Source organism: Puma concolor, unplaced genomic scaffold (assembly GCF_028749965.1).
Source record: "Puma concolor isolate L17-30 unplaced genomic scaffold, mPumCon1.1.hap2 unalloc_scaffold_108, whole genome shotgun sequence".
Taxonomy (NCBI): Eukaryota; Metazoa; Chordata; class Mammalia; order Carnivora; family Felidae; genus Puma; species Puma concolor.
This window is the reverse complement of record NW_028240134.1, coordinates 53,413-75,994: the sequence shown is the minus strand read 5'-3', so window position 1 is coordinate 75,994 and position 22,582 is coordinate 53,413. Positions and strand designations below refer to the sequence as shown.

Genomic DNA, 22,582 nt, shown 5'->3' with positions numbered 1-22,582 from the left:
CGTGTGGGTGATATGTGCTCTTTGAGCCCTCACTGTGTCTCCTGTACCCTTGCTAAGCACGCACTGTGGATGTTCCCCAAGGTGGTGAGCGTGATGCTCCCCAAAACCGTTATTCTGGGTCCCCTGATGGGGGTCTAGGCAAGGCTGTGAGTGGGAGGGGACGGGGTTGGACTCTCTAAGGGGCTGACGCGGTCCTCTGGCGCTCTCTGGGGCCTCCCTGTGCCCACAGCCCATCCTCTACCAGACAGGACAGGACCCCTTTCCTTGCTTCCAAGAGAAAGCCCTCAGAACTTTGCCCTCTCACAGGACTCTCAGACGTGTGGGATGCTGGGTCCTGCAGCCCCTCCCACGCACAGTCTCAGCACTGCCCTCTTGGAGAAGGAAGGCCCTCCAGCCTGAGCTCAGCCTACTCACAGTTTCTCCTGCTCCCGGGGTCCGCCATCGTCCTCAGCCTCCGAATGGAAGCCTCCGTATCTGGAGGAGGCCAGAAGGACATCATATGAGCTGTCGTGTGGATGCTACGTCTTGTCCTATCCAGAGTCACTGACTGCTGACTAGAATGGAGCTCTGGAGGGGAGGGTACTGTCCGCTCTGCGCATTGGATCCCAGTGAGCTCCTACAGAAGTGCCTGCACCTAGTGGGGCTTCCTGCGTGTTTGAAGAATGATAGGGCCCCAGTCAGCTCCATCACACATATTGGTGTGGGTCTGGGCGTCCTGCTCATCCTGGGCATCCTTGACTGGTTTGAGCCAGGACTCAGACACACAGATAGAGCCTCCAATCTCCTTTTCCAATGGGAAAACAGCCCAACTCAACACCTGGCGACAGTGAGGGATGAGGCAGAGAGTTGATCGTGGGCAAGAGGACAAAGATGACCCAGCAGAGACGCAGCCCTGCCAGCGGAGCCTTCCACAGGCCAGGGTGACTTTCCCTGCAGTGCCCCCACTGAGGACCTGGAGTGTTTCCACCCGGATCAGAGGCACAATGTGAGACGCCAGGACGTTTGGTGACTTTCCTGAGACTCAGAGCTTTCAGGGGCTGAATCACACACTGGGCTGTGAAGGGCAGGGTGCTCACCTCATAAACAGTATTTCCAGGACCTGCTGGGTGGTAGCAAAAGCTCTGTACGTGCTCAAGAATGTGAAGAGGTAGGAGGGGTCTCTACCCAGGAAAGCAGGTACCAGGTGCTCCACTCGCTGTACCAGTAGCATCCAACTTCCTTCGATGGTCCCTTCCTCACGGTTCTCATTGTCGGGCATGGGTGAGATGTTCATACCCTGAGGTAGAACACAGGAGGGACACAGAGTCAGACACAGCACCATGGACATCAGGAGGCTTGGGGTCCAGAATGCAGACCAAACCCCCAAGCCGTCAGTGACTTGTGGCAAGAATGAGACCTGGGTGCCCAGTGTCTGAAGAAGGATGTTGGCATGCACACGAGAATTTGAGGTGGGAAATGGCTGAACACGTTAGGATCTCCGATCAGACATCCCCACAGGCGAGGGAATTAAAAGCAGGAATGAACTATTGGGACCTCATGAAGATAAAAGCTTCTGCACAGCAGAGGAAACAACCAACAAAACTCAAAGCCACCAATGGATTAGGAAAAGGTATTTGCAAATGACATATCGGACAAAGGGCTAGTATCCAAAATGTATAAAGAGCTCACCAAACTCCACACCTGAAAAACAAACAATCCACTGAAGAAGTGGGCAGAAAACATGAATAGACACTTGTCTAAAGAAGACATCCTGATGGCCAACAGGCACATGAAAAGCCGCTCAACGTCGCTCCCCATCAGGGAAATACAAATCAAACCACACTCAGCTATCACGTCACGCCAGTCAGAGTGGCCAAAATGAACAAATCATGAGACCATAGATGCTGGAGAGGATGTGGAGCAACGGGAACCCTCTTGCACTGTTGGTGGGAATGCAAACTGCTGCAGCCGCTCTGGAAAACAGTGTGGAGGTTCCAAACAATTAAAAATAGACCTACCCTATGACCCAGCAGTAGCACTGCTAGGAATTTACCCAAGGGATACAGGAGTGCTGATGCAGAGGGGCACTTGTACCCCAATGTTTATAGCAGCACTCTCAACAATCGCCAAATTATGGAAAGAGCCTAAATGTCCATCAACTGATAAGTGGATAAAGAAATTGTGGCTTATGTACACAATGGAGTACTACGTGGCAATGAGAAAGAATGAAATATGGCCCTTTGTAGCAACGTGGATGGAACTGGAGAGTGTTATGCTAAGTGAAATAAGCCATACAAGGAAAGACAGATACCATATGTGTCCACTCTTTTGTGGATCCTGAAAAACTTAACAGGAACACATGGAGGAGGGGAAGAAAAAAAAAGAGCTTAGAGTGGGAGAGAGCCAAAGCATAAGAGACTCCTAAAAACTGAGAACAAACTGAGAGCTGATGGGGGGTGGGAGGGAGGGGAGCGTGGGTGATGGGTACTGAGGAGGGCACGTGTTGGGATGAGCACTGGGTGTTGTATGGAAACCAGTTTGGCAATAAATTTCAAATATTTTTTTTTAAAAAACCATCAAGGAAAAAGAATCTCAGGTCAGATTGTTAGATGAGTATGCACGGCACCTCCCTGCATGAACAGCAGCGTCCCTGTGATTTCTAACAGTACAGTCCATTCTGGGTATCCGAAGAGAGGGACAGTACCTGGCAGAGGTTGGATCAGGATAATAGGACATGTAGGATGTTCAGTGCAGCACTGTGACATGGCAAGAGAAGGGAATGCTGTCACAATCCCCCATTTGTGAAGGGTTGAATGGGTGAGGTGAGTGGTCACATTTCCAGAATGTTGTCTAGGTGGTAAGGCCCTTGCTCCTGACTGGAGGGGCCCCAGGGGCGTGTTACTTGGCGACCAAAGTGCAGAGCATTAGACATAATGCACTGAGCCCCATGGCCTTTGGGTAAAAATCTCCCTGCTCCCACGAACGTGTGTCAGACGTGGAGAAGGTGTGGAAGGATGGTCGGGCGAACCGGGACACCTGGGAACGTTCGTCGGGGAAACGTGTACAACAATGCCAATATATTCTAGACAGAATGGGACGTGAAATGGTCTCACGCCTCTTCTCTGATCTTCTTCCAATTAAGTGGAGAGTGACGTTGTGTCTGGCCGTTGCAGGGGCTGGGCCCTGAGGGCATGTTTGGGGAGCAGATGGGGTTCCAGGTTCATCTGGGACCAGGAGTCTCCGAGAGCTACCAGGGGAGCAGCAGTGTGTTTTCTGGGCCCTGGGTGTTGGGTTTCCCTGGTACCTGCACTCACCCTGAGCCAGCGCGGCTTCCTGCTGATGGCATGGGGCTTCCTCCTTTCCTTCAGGGAAGTAGAGCAGGGGCTCTCATTCAGCTTCTCCTCCATCTGTGGCATGTGGCTCTGTAAAGACAGTGCCCAGCAGGCAGGCAGCCAGGCAGGCAGGCAGGCAGGCAGGCAGGAGTCCTCAAAGCCGTGTCTGCTTGCTTTCACTTGTCCTCAGACCCATATGAATTCATTCCAGGTACGACACCACAGTGTGCACTCACCTCCCCCACGGAGGAGAGAAGCAAGGTGGCTTGAGGGCCTTGGATTCAACCTGTTACAGGTTAGAGGCACCTCAGAGATCCCTTTTCCCTCCTTCCCAGCATGACACGTGCATCCACTGCCATCGAACCTGCTCCGGTCCCGGGGAGGACCGGCCCCCATGTCCCCCTTTCCCCGAAACAGAACATGAGGGGATGGGGGTGCCCAGGGAAGGCTCCGAGCTGTGACCTGACCTGACCTGGCCTGCTCTGGGCTGCTCTGTGTTACCTTATGTGACGTCCTGGAAAACATCGTGAGGCATCGCCAGCATGGGTTAAGGAAACCTCTGCAACCTCTGAGTAATCCTGCGCACTGGGGTTTCTGGCATCCAGAGCCCCGGTACCTGGGAAAACAACAAGAGAACATCCTAAAGTCTCTGGGTCTGTAGGCAAGTGAGCCTGGTATGGGACCTTCCTAGAACATGGGTGCCAGGTTACAGGAGTTCCAAGCTTTCCTGGGGCCCATTGTGAGCAAAGTGATGTCACTGCCTAGGATCCACCTCCTGAGTCCCCCTGTGGGATAACACCTTTGCAAATAGTCCTCTCTTTGCTGACTGCTCACCCCCATTCTCCATGAAATGTCACATCGGTACACAGTTCCACCAATGCACCCCTCTCCACAGTCCCCTGGGAAGGTCTGGGGCAGCCAGGGTCCCAGCTGTGAGACCTATCTGGGTTGAGACAGAACTCTTCTTTCTTACCTCTTTCTGGTCCCAGATTCGCGACTGTGCTTCTCAGGGATGGTCCGTGTCTTTTCCGCCCAATGGAGATCATTCTAGCATGTCCTCAGGATGTCCTCAGGATGTCCTCAGGCATATGTGGGATGATACCTGTGAAATTGGAGCAGCGGTGTCACCTGTTGGAAGTTTATCCAACCACATTGACTTCAACTTCTCACCTCCTCTGATTCTGCTGCTCCTCTGATCCCAGCCCACAGTCCTTCCAGGTGTGCGTACGTGCGTGAGTGTGTGTGTGTATGTGTGTTTACCAGTGCTTGTTTTCTGGGGTCCCAGAAGGTCACATCCCCACCTAGGGAAGGATGGCCAAACATTTCCTAGGAGCTTAGGTTCTCTACTTTCTAAAGCAATCCCTACAGAAGGGATTGGAGTCGGGGCCTAGTAGGACAGAACTCTCATTTACGTAGACTTTGTCAGTAGTGTGCCACGAGCCATTCCCTGCCTTTCCACTGGGTACATACGATGGGGACAGGGTGGCACTCAGTGGGTTGCCCTGGCCTGGGGGTCCTCCTCAGGGAAGAACGTGCCGGGATGTCTTCTGTGACGCTCCTCTTCAGCCTCACCCCCACACCACCTCCGTGTCTTCACCCAGTGACAGTAACACATCCTTTTTCAGACCCCCTCCGAAATCCTGGGTCGAATCCAGGACCCCATTGTGAGGACATGAAGTTGGGGTCATGCCCAACTTGGCTTCTGACTTTACACCAGTCTGTGATTCTGGGCAAGGCACTGACCCTGGCAGGGTCTCCACTTACTCCTCCCCTCAGTGGCTCCCTGGGATGCCCACATCCTGTCAACACATCCTTGTGGGATTTCCTTCCTGGAGTGTGGTATGGACGTAGTGTTTGATTTCTGTTGCAAAGAAGATGGCACCGTGACCCCAGACCAAACAAGTTTAGGTGATAAAATGTGCATGGCACGGCCACGTGCTCACTGTCACTCTCTGTGTTGTCTCTCAGCTCCTGACAGTGGGGACCAACCCCCGTGTTGAGTCGTGACATGGACAGGTACACACAGCCTAGCCCTGAGAGACAACGACAGACAGGGAAGAACTAAGGCACTCGATGTGGACTGAATCCTGCCACCACCCTGAAGTGGGCTCAGGGGTTGAGTGAAGCAGGTTCTGTCTGAGTGATGACAGCAGCCCCAAGCTCCTGAGAGGCTCTGGCAGGAGCGCTCAGCTGAGCCCTGCTGAACTCCTGGTTCCCTGGGCCTGTGAGGTGGGAAGTTGATGGGGAAGCCAGTAAGGGTGGGGGAATATTGTCCCACGGCGCTAGAGCAGAGTAGGGACAACGTCCTCCTGCCCCAGGCCCTGGCCCTCCTCACCCTCCCTCTCTGCTGTCCTCCGCAGCTCTTTCCGGTCTCCCCGGTCTCCTTTCACACGTCCCCTCTGAAACAACGACCCCTGCCTCCGAGTGTCCGCCGCACTGTGCCTTCTGCCGGGCTACATACCCTCGACTTGTGCAGGGCTGACTCGTTCTTGCACTGCGGCAGGAAATATTAACGTTTCCTCAGCACAGCCTTGTCAGACCCTCCCCTGGGGGAGCTCAGGACCCAGTTGTCGCACCTTGAAGTTTTCTATGGAGTCCTTGCTCATGTCATTCCCATTTTTGTTTCGTGTTCTTTCCATCTTCCTGGCTAGACCTTGAACTCCTAGAGGGAAGACGTGGCTGCCTTACCAGCACTGGCACTATGTGAATGCTCAGATGCTCATTCCCGGGGGCTGACTGAGGACGTAAAGGGATCCCACCCACCAATTAGCAGCTCAGTCATCGTAGCCTAATTTACCTGGGTCATTTTCCAATACTTATTTTATCGTATATCTGTTGAGTCCACTCTAGTCGTAATTTGGGGCGTGAAATCACACTCCAAGATCAAGAGTCTCATGCCCCACTGACTGAAACAGCCAATTTTCATGGAACTAGACTGATCTCTAAGTTATCTTGCGGGTTAACATTTCGTACGTGTATGAGCTTATGCTGAATTACCAGAGAACGCGCCACATTTCTAAAAGCATGTCCCCATAGATTTCCTCACATGACAGAGCTGGGTGTGTGTTTAGATTGGAGACTAAAGTCCTTCATGTGGTCACTGAGGACCCCAGAGTTCCTCCATTTTGTCCCTTGTCCCTCCCGAGGATATCAGGTACTTGCACAACCAGCAGCACAAGGGGCGATAAAGGGGAAAGAGAACAAGGAAATGCACCTGGGAGCATGTTATCAGCCTGGTCTAGAGTGCCTAAAATATCCACCTTTTCACTGATTCCTTGTTTTAAAGGCACGGATTTTTAAGTAGTGATCTGTGAGAACCTATGTCGCACAAATCGTAGAAAATGCATCCCTACAAATGCACCACAAAACACACGAAGGTAATTCCTGAGCTGCAGGAAAATATTCTTCCTCCGGGACACATTGTATGAAGGAAGTAAGAAGAGTAAACATCTATGTGTGTGTTTGTGTGTGATGTCTACATATTAATGAATATGACCTTGTATCGCTATCTCTGAATATCTTTAAGAAGTGAAGGATCATTGACTTTTAAATACAAGAATTAGGAAAACAATAAGTAAAAAATCGTAATTAGTGAGTTTACAGACATATAGTAGTAAGATATATGAGAGTCTCGGGGCGCCAGGGTGGCTCCGTGGGTTGAGCGTCCGCCTTCGTCTCAGAACATGATCTCACGGTTCGTGGGTTCGAGCCCCGCATCGGGCTCTGTGCTGACAGGCTGTTTCCGTTTCTGTGTCTCCCTCTCTCTCTGCCCCTCCCCCACTCACGCTTTGTCTCCCTCTGTCTCAAAAATAAATAACCATTCAAAAACATTTAAAGAAATTCCATTAAGATCTAGGCCAGTAGAAAGTAAACGACTGGTGGTTGAGAAGTCAATGAAGTGCCTCTTAAGATGGATTGTTTTCAAGTACGAAAACTCATAAACCACATGACCGCAAGTATAGTGTAAATATTGAAACTGCAGCCCAGTTAGCCAGTTAAATGGGAAGAATTCCATATATCTGTGTTCACTTACACTTCGCCGACCAGAGCAGGGTCTGGTACACCTTGCACGTTCAGTCGATGCTTGCTGCACAATCGCATGGGTGATGGCCTCTCTCTCTCTCTCTCTCTCTCTCACCAAAAGAAAGAAACGTTGAAAAGCAATGGAAACCCAAGAAAAGAAAAATGGCACGGAGGAGTTGGGATCTGAGGCACACTGTGAAGAAAACACGGGGGTTGGGAGGTAGTGGAGGTGGACAGGCGGTTCCACAGAGTTGAAGGACGTGCCACAGTCAGCGGTGGCAGGGTGGACTTGAGGGTGGGACCGCTGGTGGTGCGGTCCAGGTAGGGCCATGGGAAGGGCATGCAGAGCTGAAAAGCACCGGCCTTTCAAGGAGAAGGGAGGTGGAAGGAGTCTCGTGTGCCCAGCGTGTCTCCCTGTCCCTTAGGGCTGCCCTTGCGGTCACGGGTGACGAGCGAGGAGGGTGCACGGCTGTAGATGGCCACGGTTGGCGGGAATGGGAGGCAGAGTGAAGAAGAAACACAGAGGCCTAGGATGCAAGAGGGATCACTGGGTTCACGTGCAGCCACGTCCCTGGGAAACCAGCAATGCAAAAGGTTCCTGGGTCTCTTGAGGGGTGACAGGGAGGTGTCCACCTTGGGAGGAGACACCTGCCGGTCCCTGTCCCACTGGCCTGGTGTCTGGAGCCCTCTGCCTGGCTCGCGGCTGTCAGGCTGGCGGGCAGTCGGTCAGAGCATCTGGTGGGCACAGGGAGGTGCGGTGGTGCAGACCCTGGTGCCCAGGAGCTGTGCCCCCTGTGGGGTGGCGGGGGTGGGGGGATGGGGCGGCTTGGATCCTGGGCCCAAGCAGGTGTGCGGGAGCGCGCGCGCGAGTGCGCGCATGCGCGTGGGCGCGCATGCGCGTGGGCCAGGGCCGGAGCCTGGAGAGGGACACAGCTGAGGTCTCAGCGGTGCTGTGAGTTGGCTCCCAGCCCGCCTGCCGCCCCAAACCCCCAAGTGTCTGGGCCAGCCAGGGACTGACGCCCACCTCAGCCCCCGACCTGGGACATGCTGCTGCCTGGCGCCTGCGACCCGGCAGCCGTGGCTTTGGCGGTTGGGGTACCGTTAGTGCACGCGGGAGCGCTGGCGGGAGCGCAGGCGGGGCCCCGCGTGGAGAAGACTGGGAGCCATGAGCCTCCAGCCTCGGAGGGTGGCGGCCCTGCTGCTCCTGCTGCTCCTGGAGCCAGAGGCCAGGGCGCGGGACGCGCTTCCCGGGCGCCTCGGTCTTTGGCCGCGCTGGTGGAGTGCCAGCACTGGCTGGGGCAGAGCGCGATGCGATGCCCCCCCCTCCCCCCCCCCCGGCGCCCTTGAAAGTCCATCTGGGAGAAGCCTAAAGGTGGAGCAGCTGAGACACACAGCCTCCCTCCAGGACCTGCCTCAGTCGCGGTGCTTCCAAGGTAGGGACCCTAGCGACAAGGTCGCACGTGGCCTTCCCCTCTGCCCCTCTCTGTCTTCCCCTCCCATGAGAACCCTCCCCCCGCCCTGGGGCTCCGGGCTTCTTCTTGGGCTCCGTTGCGGCTGCGGTCTGGAGGCCTCAGGAGTGGGCTTTCTGGGTTGGACCCTGGTTCCCTGGAAGAGGAGGGTCCCAGATCGAGTAGGGGGTTAGGCTCAGGCGGTGGGGAGTGGTTCAGGTCGAGAGGGGGGGCGCCCTGAGTGCCCATGGAGGTCTGACTGGGTTGGTGGTTGGCGGGTGGAGGTGAGAAGGAACGAAGGACGAACGAACGGAGGAAGGAAGGAAGGAAAGCGTGGACCTGCGGCTGTGGGCAAGTGTCAAGGCAGGGCCAGGGAAGTGGCAGCCATGAGCAGGAGGAATCATTCCTGCCTGTGAAAATGAAGTACAAGGGACCTGAGACTCCAGAGAAACATTCCAGGGAGAGTCAGGGTGGTGGGCCTGAGTTGCTGGAGGCCAGCAGGGGACGGTGTTGAAGGGATTGAGAGTGGAAGCAGCAGGTGAACACAGGCCTCCTGCCTCCCCCCTCCGCACCTGCTCTCCTGCCCTGCCCAGCCCGCCGCGCCGCGCCCCGCCCCGCCCCTGGTGGCAGAGTTGCACCCTCTGATGGGGAGGGGGAGATCTCACCCCGCTTGTGGCGATAGGGGGTCCTCTCTCGTGGGAGTCAATGGGACTAGGGGGTAGGAGTCTGGATTAGGGCAAGTGCAACTCCCTGTTGAGCTCTTCATCTCTGAAGGCAATGTGCATTCCATCAATGAAGTGGGAGCCAGGGAGCCAGGAATCAGTGGCGCTTGTGTGTTTTCGAGGGTGGTCCAGACTCTTTCCTGATGGGAGATGTGTGCTGAAGAGAACTGGGTGTTGTGGATGGAGTCCAAAGTCATCTCTTTGGGACACGTTGGGTGGGAACGTCTTCTTCGCACTCTGGCGACGAAGGTGGATGGAAAAGCTCCTTGTCCAAGGCAGACTGGTGGGTTTTGTTCTTCCTCTCCGTGGGGCGTGGTGCTTCCCGTTTCCGTGGAGCGCCTCCTGTCTTGCATTCGTTCCGTGTTTCAAGAGTTTCAGTCCTTGGCAATCGCGTCTCCTCAGGGACTCACCAGGCAGCACGAGGGAGAAGTGACTGGGAGCCCACCGGGTCCCTAGAAACCAGTGCGTGTGTACTGGAGCAGGCAGTGCTCCTCTCTCAGCCTCCTTGGGAAATGAGGTCTTGAGCAAACGGTCTTTCATTGCATGGGTTGTACCTCTCCCCGGTTGTTGGGGGGAGTGTGTGTGCGTGAGTGTGGTGCTGTGGCCCGTGTGGAGTCCGGACCGCGTCAGGGACCCAGTTCTTGGCAAGGAATGCGTTTTGTTGCATGGGAATATCTCATTGCACGAGAGAGTTCCAATCCTGTCTCAAAGGCTGAAAACATCCTGAAGGCAGCACTGTGACCTCACTGAAAGCAAAGGCCTAAGAGCAGAGGCTTTCCCACACTTCCATATGGAGCTGACTGGTGCTTTATGTTTTCAGGAAGATGGTGTGGTGTAGGCCACTTGGAGCAGCTCAGGCTCCTGAGCGTGTGTTTGGTCCCCGAGGGGTGAGTTGTGTCTCTCCGGAATGAAGGAGATTATGGGGACCTTGAGTATCGTTACCTTCATGATTACCGTGATGATTCTGCCTAAGTCATCGCATGGATATTGATCCATGAGCTCGCCATGTGAGAGGTTTCCTTGGTAACATGGTCGCCGTGCGTGGCCTCGAAACTTGGTTGTGGTCCGAACACCTTTGATGCTTTGCAAGTCCCGAAGCGGCTCCACGGGTGTGCAGTCCCTGTTGCCATATAGGTGAGGAGGCAGAGTCTGTTGACCTGAAGCCCGTGCAAGTATCCAGGGAGATGTGCGAGGGCCTCTCCCTGAGGCACTGGGTTCCTAGCCGGCTCCACCCAGAATCAGGCAGGGAGGTTTTGTTGATGCCAGCGGGAAGTCCTGAGGAGGGAGGGGGAGCCGGACACCGTCGGGGGAAGGAAGGGATCCCTCCCCTGCCTCACCATCCCCAGCAGTTGCCTAGGTGCTGGCCACGAGGGAGGGGACTGCCTATGCGTGTTTGTTTTCCTTGGTCTTACCCCACCTTGGTAGAGGGCTTAGCCTGTTCCAGGCACTGTTCTGAGCACTTGAGAGATCTATGCAGACGACACAGAGTACCTCGGCAAGGACTCTCGTCCCCGTTCGTATTTCCAAGGGAAGATGTGAAAGAATGTGTGCCGGGGGTCAGTGCTGTGAAGCGGGAGGACTCGAGGCATGAAGGCAGGCAGTCGGCCTCCACATGAGCGTGCTGCACCGCTGGCTTTCCCACTGCTGCCTGTCGAGAGGCAGGGAAAGCATTTGCACCTAGCGTGCCTGTCCTGCGAGCAGAGGTGGGCTTGGAGACGTGCGTGTGCCCTCAAACGGGGAATCCAGCAAAATAGGCTCTAGGGCCTGAGTCACGCTCTCTGCGGGGAACCCTATCATTGCACATCCAGCCTGAGACACTTTGGAGAGTGACATGCGGGGCTCTTAGTGAGGGTGGCGGCACAGCGGGGGGCATGGGTCAGCGGGACCTTCCTAGGACACCCCCCCGCCCCCCCCCCCCCCCGCCGGTGCTGTGGTGCCCCTGAAACCCAGGCAGGGCTGGAAGGAGGAACAGGCTGTTGATGGCACCATCCCTTCCGCAGGGAGGCTTCTTGGGAGCTGGTGACTGAGGGGACCTTTGCGAGTTCCCCCTCTGAATTGCAGGAGAAGCGGCCGAGGGCCCTCATTTCATGCGGTCCACACTCCCCGTCGCCCTGTGTGCCAGTTGCCAGTGTCGCAGGCGCCCAGGTGGTGAACGTGGTCCCCGAGTAGGGAACACCGAGGCCGTTTCTGCGTTCTCAAATGCTAACGTTCTCTGCTTGTGACCCGCGCCCTGGCTGGTCCCAGACCCTGAGCACAGGGCCTGCAGGAAGGGTGAAGGGTGCGAAGCTGTCTCCTGGTAGGTAGCTGCGGTGAGGTCGTTCCCGGTGGCCTGTGCTCAGCTGCAGGGCACCTTGGAACCCAAAGCCACGACGTTTCCAGTGGGACAGAGTGCGCCGCAAGGGGAACCTGGGGAGTCACCAGGCCCTGAGGGGAGGCAGGCATGACCTTTATCCATGGGCCTTTTGATCGGAGCGCCCTGTTTGCTAGGTATCGTCAGGGTAGCCTCTTTGGTAGACAGAGGGCAGGTTGTGGACAGTTGTAGAGCATCCTTCCTGCTGGTATGTGTCGCAAGGGCTCTGACCTTGCGCAAATGGGCGGGGATGGGTAGAGTGGACTCCTGAATGGAACCTTCCCCGGGCGCCTGGGTGGTTCAGTGGGTTGAGCTTCCGACTTGGGCTCAGGTCACGCCCTCGCGGTTCCTGAGTTCCAGCCCTGCGCTGGGCTCTGTGCCCACAGCTCAGGCCCTGGAGCCTGTTTTCAGATTCTGCGTGTGTCTGTCTCTGCTTCTCTGCCCCTCCCCCACTGGCGGTCACCGGCTTGCCGGCTTGCTCTCTGGCTCCCTGTGTCTCCAGAGTGAAGACACATGAACAAATAGGAAATAGAACGTTCCCCAGGGCAGGTGCTGGCCACGGGCACAGCCATTCATTCGCTGTAGTCATGAACTCGACGGTGTTCCTTTAGTGTTCTCATTTGAGGTTCTCTGTTTCTTTCATTCATTCTGAGAGGCAGAGAGAGAGTGGACGCATGCACGTGTGCCTGTGAGCAGGGATAGGGCAGACAGGGAGGGAGAGAGAGAGGAGGGCCAGCGGGCTCCGCATCGTTGGCGCCCATCTTGAGGTGGGGCTCCTTGTGGAGGCTCAGCCTCACAAACTGTGAGATCGTGACGTGAGGCGAGATCCAGAGCCACATGCTTTGGTTTCTTTTTTAACGTTCACCTCTGAGAGAAAGCAAGAGAGACAGAGAGAGCACAAGCGAGGGAGGGGCAGGGAGAGAGAGAGGATACCCAGAAGGGAATCAGGTTCCAGGCTCTGAGCTGTCAGCACGGAGCACTAGGCGTGACTCAGCTCAGGAACCCTGAGAGCCTGACGTGACCCGAAGTCGGACCATTACCCAGCTGAGTCATCCAAGCGGCCCACAGAGTTTTCAGTGTGTATTTTCAAAAGAAAAAACAGCTACATTTATATATACATCTAGCTACCTGTGTGTCCTTAGGGATACCTGTGTACATACGCATACGTGTCTACATATACGTACACGTATTCGTGTATGTGTATATATACGTATATGCACACACACACACACACACACACACACACACACACACCATGTAAACTGAGCCAAACGGTCTTCTGGGTGGAGACGCGGAGCCAGGAGGGAGGCATCAGCACAAAGTTCAAAATGAAAGGGAAACGTCATTCTCGTATGTATCAGTACGTGCCATGACAGGGAGACACACGCGAGGGTTCTGGTAGGATAGGAAGCTGCTCCCACGGAGAATGCAGGCAAATGGTCCCTGTGGAGCCAATGGAACCCTGGTGCACTTGTGGTATGAGACTGATAAAGAGGCCGAAAACTGGTGACCTTTCTAATGCTAGCAGAGGTCATTTGCATTTGTATAGCATGCGATCATTGACGTTGCCCCTGGGGGGAGAAAGGTTTTGCATCTCTGTTCTCCTAGGTTTGTGGCTTAGTTTGCTCTTCCCTTGTGCACTTGAAAGAGTCCTGACAGGTCCTGATGGTACACAGTAAGGCCAAGTCCCCAGAGTCCAGAGTCCCTTGGTGGGGCTTGTGGGATGGTGTCCTTCCCATGACCATGAAGTCCACAGAGCAGTCTTGTGCTTTTGCTGTAAGTCCTGTTTCTACCAGGTCCAGTCTGGGCGTGCCTCTTTGCAAGTCCTCAGGTGAGGACACGTGATGAAGGCTGCCCATTGGGACTGGCCTTCGATGATCCATCTGGCCGTGACCCCCTGCTCTCCTTCCAGGGCTGCGTAGGTTCGTGCCCTCGATGCTCGTTTCGTAGAAAGCCTTGACTGCTTGGTCTCTCTACTCCTCCTCACCCTGGACGGTAGTCCTGTGGCTCCCCTTGAATCCTCAGGCATACGTTTCCTTGCCCACCTCTGCACACTGGCCCTCCAGAGCAGGGTCTGGTACGCCTTGCACGTTCAGTCGATGCTTGCTGCACAATCGCATGGGTGAAGGCCTCTCTCTCTCTCTCTCTCCCTCTCTCTCTCACCAAAAGAAAGAAACGTTGAAAAGCAATGGAAACCCAAGAAAAGAAAAATGGCACGGAGGAGTTGGGATCTGAGGCACACTGTGAAGAAAACACGGGGGTTGGGAGGTAGTGGAGGTGGACAGGCGGTTCCACAGAGTTGAAGGACGTGCCACAGTCAGCGGTGGCAGGGTGGACTTAGGGGTGGGACCGCTGGTGGTGCGGTCCAGGTAGGGCCATGGGAAGGGCATGCAGAGCTGAAAAGCACCGGCCTTTCATGGAGAAGGGAGGTGGAAGGAGTCTCGTGTGCCCAGCGTGTCTCCCTGTCCCTTAGGGCTGCCCTTGCGGTCACGGGTGACGAGCGAGGAGGGTGCACGGCTGTAGATGGCCACGGTTGGCGGGAATGGGAGGCAGAGTGAAGAAGAAACACAGAGGCCTAGGATGCAAGAGGGATCACTGGGTTCACGTGCAGCCACGTCCCTGGGAAACCAGCAATGCAAAAGGTTCCTGGGTCTCTTGAGGGGTGACAGGGAGGTGTCCACCTTGGGAGGAGACACCTGCCGGTCCCTGTCCCACTGGCCTGGTGTCTGGAGCCCTCTGCCTGGCTCGCGGCTGTCAGGCTGGCGGGCAGTCGGTCAGAGCATCTGGTGGGCACAGGGAGGTGCGGTGGTGCAGACCCTGGTGCCCAGGAGCTGTGCCCCCTGTGGGGGGGTGGGGGTGGGGGTGGGGTGGGGGATGGGGCGGCTTGGATATTGGGCCCAAGCAGGTGTGCGGGAGCGCGCGCTCGAGCGCGCGCATGCGCGTGGGCCAGGGCCGGAGCCCGGTGAGGGACACAGCTGAGGCTGCAGCCGTGCCGTGAGTTGGCTCCCAGCCCGCCTGCCGCCCCAAGCCCCCAAGTGTCTGGGCCAGCCAGGGACGGACGCCCACCTCAGCCCCCGACCTGGGACATGCTGCTGCCTGGCGCCTGCGACGCGGCAGCCATGGCTTTGGCGGTAGGGGTAGCGGTAGCGCTCGCGGGAGCGCTGGCGGGAGCGCAGGCGGGGCCCCGCGTGGAGAAGACTGGGAGCCATGAGCCTCCAGCCTCGGAGGGTGGCGGCCCTGCTGCTCCTGCTGCTCCTGGAGCCAGAGGCCAGGGCGCGGGACGCGCTTCCCGGGCGCCTCGGTCTTTGGCCGCGCTGGTGGAGTGCCAGCACTGGCTGGGGCAGAGCGCGATGCGATGCCCCCCCGGCGCCCTTGAAAGTCCATCTGGGAGAAGCCTAATGGTGGAGCAGCTGAGACACACAGCCTCCCTCCAGGACCTGCCTCAGTCGCGGTGCTGCCAAGGTAAGGTCCCTAGCGACGAGGTCGCACGTGGCCTTCCCCTCTGCCCCTCTCTGTCTTCCCCTCCCATGAGAACCCTCCCCCCGCCCTGGGGCTCCGGGCTTCTTCTTGGGCTCCTTTGCGGCTGCGGTCTGGACGCCTCAGGAGTGGGCTTTCTGCGTTGGACCCTGGTTCCCTGGAAGAGGAGGGCCCCAGATCGAGTAGGGGGTTAGGCTCAGGCGGTGGTGAGTGGCTCAGGTCGAGAGGGGGGGTGCCCTGAGTGCCCATGGAGGTCTGACTGGGTTGGTGTTTGGCGGGTGGAGGTGGGAAGGAACGAAGGGAGGAACGAAGGGAGGAAGGAAGGAAGGAAAGCGTGGACCGGCGGCTGTGGGAAAGTGTCAAGGCAGGGCCAGGGAAGTGGCAGCCATGAGCAGGAGGAATCATTCCTGCCTGTGAAAATGAAGTACAAGGGACCTGAGACTCGAGAGAAACATTCCAGGGAGAGTCAGGGTGGTGGGCCTGAGTTGCTGGAGGCCAGCAGGGGACGGTGTTGAAGGGATTGAGAGTGGAAGCAGCAGGTGAACACAGGCCTCCTGCCTCCCCCCTCCGCACCTGCTCTCCTGCCCTGCCCAGCCCGCCGCGCCGCGCCCCGCCCCGCCCCTGGTGGCAGAGTTGCACCCTCTGATGGGGAGGGGGAGATCTCACCCCGCTTGTGGCGAAAGGGGGTCCTCTCTCGTGGGAGTCAATGGGACTAGGGGGTAGGAGTCTGGATGAGGGCAAGTGCAACTCCCTGTTGAGCTCTTCATCTCTGAAGGCAATGTGCATTCCATCAATGAAGTGGGAGCCCGGGAGCCAGGAATCAGTGGCGCTTGTGTGTTTTCGAGGGTGGTCCAGACTCTTTCCTGATGGGAGATGTGTGCTGAAGAGAACTGGGTGTTGTGGTTGTGGATGGAGTCCAAAGTCATCTCTTTGGGACACGTTGGGTGGGAACGTCTTCTTCGCACTCTGGCGACGAAGGTGGATGGAAAAGCTCCTTGTCCAAGGCAGACTGGTGGGTTTTGTTCTTCCTCTCCGTGGGGCGTGGTGCTTCCCGTTTCCGTGGAGCGCCTCCTGTCTTGCATTCGTTCCGTGTTTCAAGAGTTTCAGTCCTTGGCAATCGCGTCTCCTCAGGGACTCACCAGGCAGCACGAGGGAGAAGTGACTGGGAGCCCACCGGGTCCCTAGAAACCAGTGCGTGTGTACTGGAGCAGGCAGTGCTCCTCTCTCAGCCTCCTTGGGAAATGAGGTCTTGAGCAAACGGTCTTTCATTGCATGGGTTGTACCTCTCCCCGGTTGTTGGGGGGAGTGTGTGTGCGTGAGTGTGGTGCTGTGGCCCGTGTGGAGTCCGGACCGCGTCAGGGACCCAGTTCTTGGCAAGGAATGCGTTTTGTTGCATGGGAATATCTCATTGCACGAGAGAGTTCCAATCCTGTCTCAAAGGCTGAAAACATCCTGAAGGCAGCACTGTGACCTCACTGAAAGCAAAGGCCTAAGAGCAGAGGCTTTCCCACACTTCCATATGGAGCTGACTGGTGCTTTATGTTTTCAGGAAGATGGTGTGGTGTAGGCCACTTGGAGCAGCTCAGGCTCCTGAGCGTGTGTTTGGTCCCCGAGGGGTGAGTTGTGTCTCTCCGGAATGAAGGAGATTATGGGGACCTTGAGTATCGTTACCTTCATGATTACCGTGATGATTCTGCCTAAGTCATCGCATGGATATTGATCCATGAGCTCGCCATGTGAGAGGTTTCCTTGGTAACATGGTCGCCGTGCGTGGCCTCGAAACTTGGTTGTGGTCCGAACACCTTTGATGCTTTGCAAGTCCCGAAGCGGCTCCACGGGTGTGCAGTCCCTGTTGCCATATAGGTGAGGAGGCAGAGTCTGTTGACCTGAAGCCCGTGCAAGTATCCAGGGAGATGTGCGAGGGCCTCTCCCTGAGGCACTGGGTTCCTAGCCGGCTCCACCCAGAATCAGGCAGGGAGGTTTTGTTGATGCCAGCGGGAAGTCCTGAGGAGGGAGGGGGAGCCGGACACCGTCGGGGGAAGGAAGGGATCCCTCCCCTGCCTCACCATCCCCAGCAGTTGCCTAGGTGCTGGCCACGAGGGAGGGGACTGCCTATGCGTGTTTGTTTTCCTTGGTCTTACCCCACCTTGGTAGAGGGCTTAGCCTGTTCCAGGCACTGTTCTGAGCACTTGAGAGATCTATGCAGACGACACAGAGTACCTCGGCAAGGACTCTCGTCCCCGTTCGTATTTCCAAGGGAAGATGTGAAAGAATGTGTGCCGGGGGTCAGTGCTGTGAAGCGGGAGGACTCGAGGCATGAAGGCAGGCAGTCGGCCTCCACATGAGCGTGCTGCACCGCTGGCTTTCCCACTGCTGCCTGTCGAGAGGCAGGGAAAGCATTTGCACCTAGCGTGCCTGTCCTGCGAGCAGAGGTGGGCTTGGAGACGTGCGTGTGCCCTCAAACGGGGAATCCAGCAAAATAGGCTCTAGGGCCTGAGTCACGCTCTCTGCGGGGAACCCTATCATTGCACATCCAGCCTGAGACACTTTGGAGAGTGACATGCGGGGCTCTTAGTGAGGGTGGCGGCACAGCGGGGGGCATGGGTCAGCGGGACCTTCCTAGGACACCCCCCCGCCCCCCCCCCCCCCCGCCGGTGCTGTGGTGCCCCTGAAACCCAGGCAGGGCTGGAAGGAGGAACAGGCTGTTGATGGCACCATCCCTTCCGCAGGGAGGCTTCTTGGGAGCTGGTGACTGAGGGGACCTTTGCGAGTTCCCCCTCTGAATTGCAGGAGAAGCGGCCGAGGGCCCTCATTTCATGCGGTCCACACTCCCCGTCGCCCTGTGTGCCAGTTGCCAGTGTCGCAGGCGCCCAGGTGGTGAACGTGGTCCCCGAGTAGGGAACACCGAGGCCGTTTCTGCGTTCTCAAATGCTAACGTTCTCTGCTTGTGACCCGCGCCCTGGCTGGTCCCAGACCCTGAGCACAGGGCCTGCAGGAAGGGTGAAGGGTGCGAAGCTGTCTCCTGGTAGGTAGCTGCGGTGAGGTCGTTCCCGGTGGCCTGTGCTCAGCTGCAGGGCACCTTGGAACCCAAAGCCACGACGTTTCCAGTGGGACAGAGTGCGCCGCAAGGGGAACCTGGGGAGTCACCAGGCCCTGAGGGGAGGCAGGCATGACCTTTATCCATGGGCCTTTTGATCGGAGCGCCCTGTTTGCTAGGTATCGTCAGGGTAGCCTCTTTGGTAGACAGAGGGCAGGTTGTGGACAGTTGTAGAGCATCCTTCCTGCTGGTATGTGTCGCAAGGGCTCTGACCTTGCGCAAATGGGCGGGGATGGGTAGAGTGGACTCCTGAATGGAACCTTCCCCGGGCGCCTGGGTGGTTCAGTGGGTTGAGCTTCCGACTTGGGCTCAGGTCACGCCCTCGCGGTTCCTGAGTTCCAGCCCTGCGCTGGGCTCTGTGCCCACAGCTCAGGCCCTGGAGCCTGTTTTCAGATTCTGCGTGTGTCTGTCTCTGCTTCTCTGCCCCTCCCCCACTGGCGGTCACCGGCTTGCCGGCTTGCTCTCTGGCTCCCTGTGTCTCCAGAGTGAAGACACATGAACAAATAGGAAATAGAACGTTCCCCAGGGCAGGTGCTGGCCACGGGCACAGCCATTCATTCGCTGTAGTCATGAACTCGACGGTGTTCCTTTAGTGTTCTCATTTGAGGTTCTCTGTTTCTTTCATTCATTCTGAGAGGCAGAGAGAGAGTGGACGCATGCACGTGTGCCTGTGAGCAGGGATAGGGCAGACAGGGAGGGAGAGAGAGAGGAGGGCCAGCGGGCTCCGCATCGTTGGCGCCCATCTTGAGGTGGGGCTCCTTGTGGAGGCTCAGCCTCACAAACTGTGAGATCGTGACGTGAGGCGAGATCCAGAGCCACATGCTTTGGTTTCTTTTTTAACGTTCACCTCTGAGAGAAAGCAAGAGAGACAGAGAGAGCACAAGCGAGGGAGGGGCAGGGAGAGAGAGAGGATACCCAGAAGGGAATCAGGTTCCAGGCTCTGAGCTGTCAGCACGGAGCACTAGGCGTGACTCAGCTCAGGAACCCTGAGAGCCTGACGTGACCCGAAGTCGGACCATTACCCAGCTGAGTCATCCAAGCGGCCCACAGAGTTTTCAGTGTGTATTTTCAAAAGAAAAAACAGCTACATTTATATATACATCTAGCTACCTGTGTGTCCTTAGGGATACCTGTGTACATACGCATACGTGTCTACATATACGTACACGTATTCGTGTATGTGTATATATACGTATATGCACACACACACACACACACACACACACACACACACACCTTGTAAACTGAGCCAAACGGTCTTCTGGGTGGAGACGCGGAGCCAGGAGGGAGGCATCAGCACAAAGTTCAAAATGAAAGGGAAACGTCATTCTCGTATGTATCAGTACGTGCCATGACAGGGAGACACACGCGAGGGTTCTGGTAGGATAGGAAGCTGCTCCCACGGAGAATGCAGGCAAATGGTCCCTGTGGAGCCAATGGAACCCTGGTGCACTTGTGGTATGAGACTGATAAAGAGGCGGAAAACTGGTGACCTTTCTAATGCTAGCAGAGGTCATTTGCATTTGTATAGCATGCGATCATTGACGTTGCCCCTGGGGGGAGAAAGGTTTTGCATCTCTGTTCTCCTAGGTTTGTGGCTTAGTTTGCTCTTCCCTTGTGCACTTGAAAGAGTCCTGACAGGTCCTGATGGTACACAGTAAGGCCAAGTCCCCAGAGTCCAGAGTCCCTTGGTGGGGCTTGTGGGATGGTGTCCTTCCCATGACCATGAAGTCCACAGAGCAGTCTTGTGCTTTTGCTGTAAGTCCTGTTTCTACCAGGTCCAGTCTGGGCGTGCCTCTTTGCAAGTCCTCAGGTGAGGACACGTGATGAAGGCTGCCCATTGGGACTGGCCTTCGATGATCCATCTGGCCGTGACCCCCTGCTCTCCTTCCAGGGCTGCGTAGGTTCGTGCCCTCGATGCTCCTTTCGTAGAAAGCCTTGACTGCTTGGTCTCTCTACTCCTCCTCACCCTGGACGGTAGTCCTGTGGCTCCCCTTGAATCCTCAGGCATACGTTTCCTTGCCCACCTCTGCACACTGGCCCTCCAGAGCAGGGTCTGGTACGCCTTGCACGTTCAGTCGATGCTTGCTGCACAATCGCATGGGTGATGGCCTCTCTCTCTCTCTCTCTCCCTCTCTCTCTCACCAAAAGAAAGAAACGTTGAAAAGCAATGGAAACCCAAGAAAAGAAAAATGGCACGGAGGAGTTGGGATCTGAGGCACACTGTGAAGAAAACACGGGGGTTGGGAGGTAGTGGAGGTGGACAGGCGGTTCCACAGAGTTGAAGGACGTGCCACAGTCAGCGGTGGCAGGGTGGACTTAGGGGTGGGACCGCTGGTGGTGCGGTCCAGGTAGGGCCATGGGAAGGGCATGCAGAGCTGAAAAGCACCGGCCTTTCATGGAGAAGGGAGGTGGAAGGAGTCTCGTGTGCCCAGCGTGTCTCCCTGTCCCTTAGGGCTGCCCTTGCGGTCACGGGTGACGAGCGAGGAGGGTGCACGGCTGTAGATGGCCACGGTTGGCGGGAATGGGAGGCAGAGTGAAGAAGAAACACAGAGGCCTAGGATGCAAGAGGGATCACTGGGTTCACGTGCAGCCACGTCCCTGGGAAACCAGCAATGCAAAAGGTTCCTGGGTCTCTTGAGGGGTGACAGGGAGGTGTCCACCTTGGGAGGAGACACCTGCCGGTCCCTGTCCCACTGGCCTGGTCTCTGGAGCCCTCTGCCTGGCTCGCGGCTGTCAGGCTGGCGGGCAGTCGGTCAGAGCATCTGGTGGGCACAGGGAGGTGCGGTGGTGCAGACCCTGGTGCCCAGGAGCTGTGCCCCCTGTGGGGGGGTGGGGGTGGGGGTGGGGTGGGGGATGGGGCGGCTTGGATATTGGGCCCAAGCAGGTGTGCGGGAGCGCGCGCTCGAGCGCGCGCATGCGCGTGGGCCAGGGCCGGAGCCCGGTGAGGGACACAGCTGAGGCTGCAGCCGTGCCGTGAGTTGGCTCCCAGCCCGCCTGCCGCCCCAAGCCCCCAAGTGTCTGGGCCAGCCAGGGACGGACGCCCACCTCAGCCCCCGACCTGGGACATGCTGCTGCCTGGCGCCTGCGACGCGGCAGCCATGGCTTTGGCGGTAGGGGTAGCGGTAGCGCTCGCGGGAGCGCTGGCGGGAGCGCAGGCGGGGCCCCGCGTGGAGAAGACTGGGAGCCATGAGCCTCCAGCCTCGGAGGGTGGCGGCCCTGCTGCTCCTGCTGCTCCTGGAGCCAGAGGCCAGGGCGCGGGACGCGCTTCCCGGGCGCCTCGGTCTTTGGCCGCGCTGGTGGAGTGCCAGCACTGGCTGGGGCAGAGCGCGATGCGATGCCCCCCCGGCGCCCTTGAAAGTCCATCTGGGAGAAGCCTAATGGTGGAGCAGCTGAGACACACAGCCTCCCTCCAGGACCTGCCTCAGTCGCGGTGCTGCCAAGGTAAGGTCCCTAGCGACGAGGTCGCACGTGGCCTTCCCCTCTGCCCCTCTCTGTCTTCCCCTCCCATGAGAACCCTCCCCCCGCCCTGGGGCTCCGGGCTTCTTCTTGGGCTCCTTTGCGGCTGCGGTCTGGACGCCTCAGGAGTGGGCTTTCTGCGTTGGACCCTGGTTCCCTGGAAGAGGAGGGCCCCAGATCGAGTAGGGGGTTAGGCTCAGGCGGTGGTGAGTGGCTCAGGTCGAGAGGGGGGGTGCCCTGAGTGCCCATGGAGGTCTGACTGGGTTGGTGTTTGGCGGGTGGAGGTGGGAAGGAACGAAGGGAGGAACGAAGGGAGGAAGGAAGGAAGGAAAGCGTGGACCGGCGGCTGTGGGAAAGTGTCAAGGCAGGGCCAGGGAAGTGGCAGCCATGAGCAGGAGGAATCATTCCTGCCTGTGAAAATGAAGTACAAGGGACCTGAGACTCCAGAGAAACATTCCAGGGAGAGTCAGGGTGGTGGGCCTGAGTTGCTGGAGGCCAGCAGGGGACGGTGTTGAAGGGATTGAGAGTGGAAGCAGCAGGTGAACACAGGCCTCCTGCCTCCCCCCTCCGCACCTGCTCTCCTGCCCTGCCCAGCCCGCCGCGCCGCGCCCCGCCCCGCCCCTGGTGGCAGAGTTGCACCCTCTGATGGGGAGGGGGAGATCTCACCCCGCTTGTGGCGAAAGGGGGTCCTCTCT

General features: G+C 57.4%; 1 protein-coding gene across 2 annotated transcripts; it reads right to left on the bottom strand.

Moving 5' to 3' along the window:
- Positions 1-219: 219 nt before the first annotated feature.
- Positions 220-7,565, bottom strand: LOC147571720 (ral guanine nucleotide dissociation stimulator-like). Of its 2 annotated transcripts, XM_086696122.1 has the most exons (5): positions 7,345-7,565; positions 4,285-4,413; positions 3,813-3,927; positions 1,077-1,276; positions 220-474 (listed from the first exon to the last, which is right to left on the bottom strand). In XM_086696122.1, exons 3-5 carry the CDS (start codon positions 3,834-3,836, stop codon positions 411-413), a joined length of 288 nt encoding a protein of 95 aa, XP_086552248.1. In that variant the 5' UTR covers positions 3,837-3,927; positions 4,285-4,413; positions 7,345-7,565; the 3' UTR covers positions 220-410. The 2 variants fall into 2 exon arrangements, with proteins under 2 accessions (XP_086552248.1, XP_086552247.1); XM_086696121.1 differs by lacking the exons at positions 3,813-3,927; positions 4,285-4,413; positions 7,345-7,565 and adding an exon at positions 3,294-3,560.
- Positions 7,566-22,582: the final 15,017 nt, after the last annotated feature.

What these genes read in the sequence shown, in the direction of transcription:
- LOC147571720 (XM_086696121.1), bottom strand. Translation starts at nt 3,395, where the DNA reads ATGCCACAGATGGAGGAGAAGCTGAATGAGAGCCCCTGCTCTACTTCC. An exon ending in GGAAGCCGCGCTGGCTCAGG is followed by an intron (nt 1,277 to 3,293) that starts GTGAGTGCAGGT and finishes GTTCTACCTCAG; the next exon opens with GGTATGAACATCTCACCCAT. An exon ending in CTGGAAATACTGTTTATGAG is followed by an intron (nt 475 to 1,076) that starts GTGAGCACCCTG and finishes GGCCTCCTCCAG; the next exon opens with ATACGGAGGCTTCCATTCGG.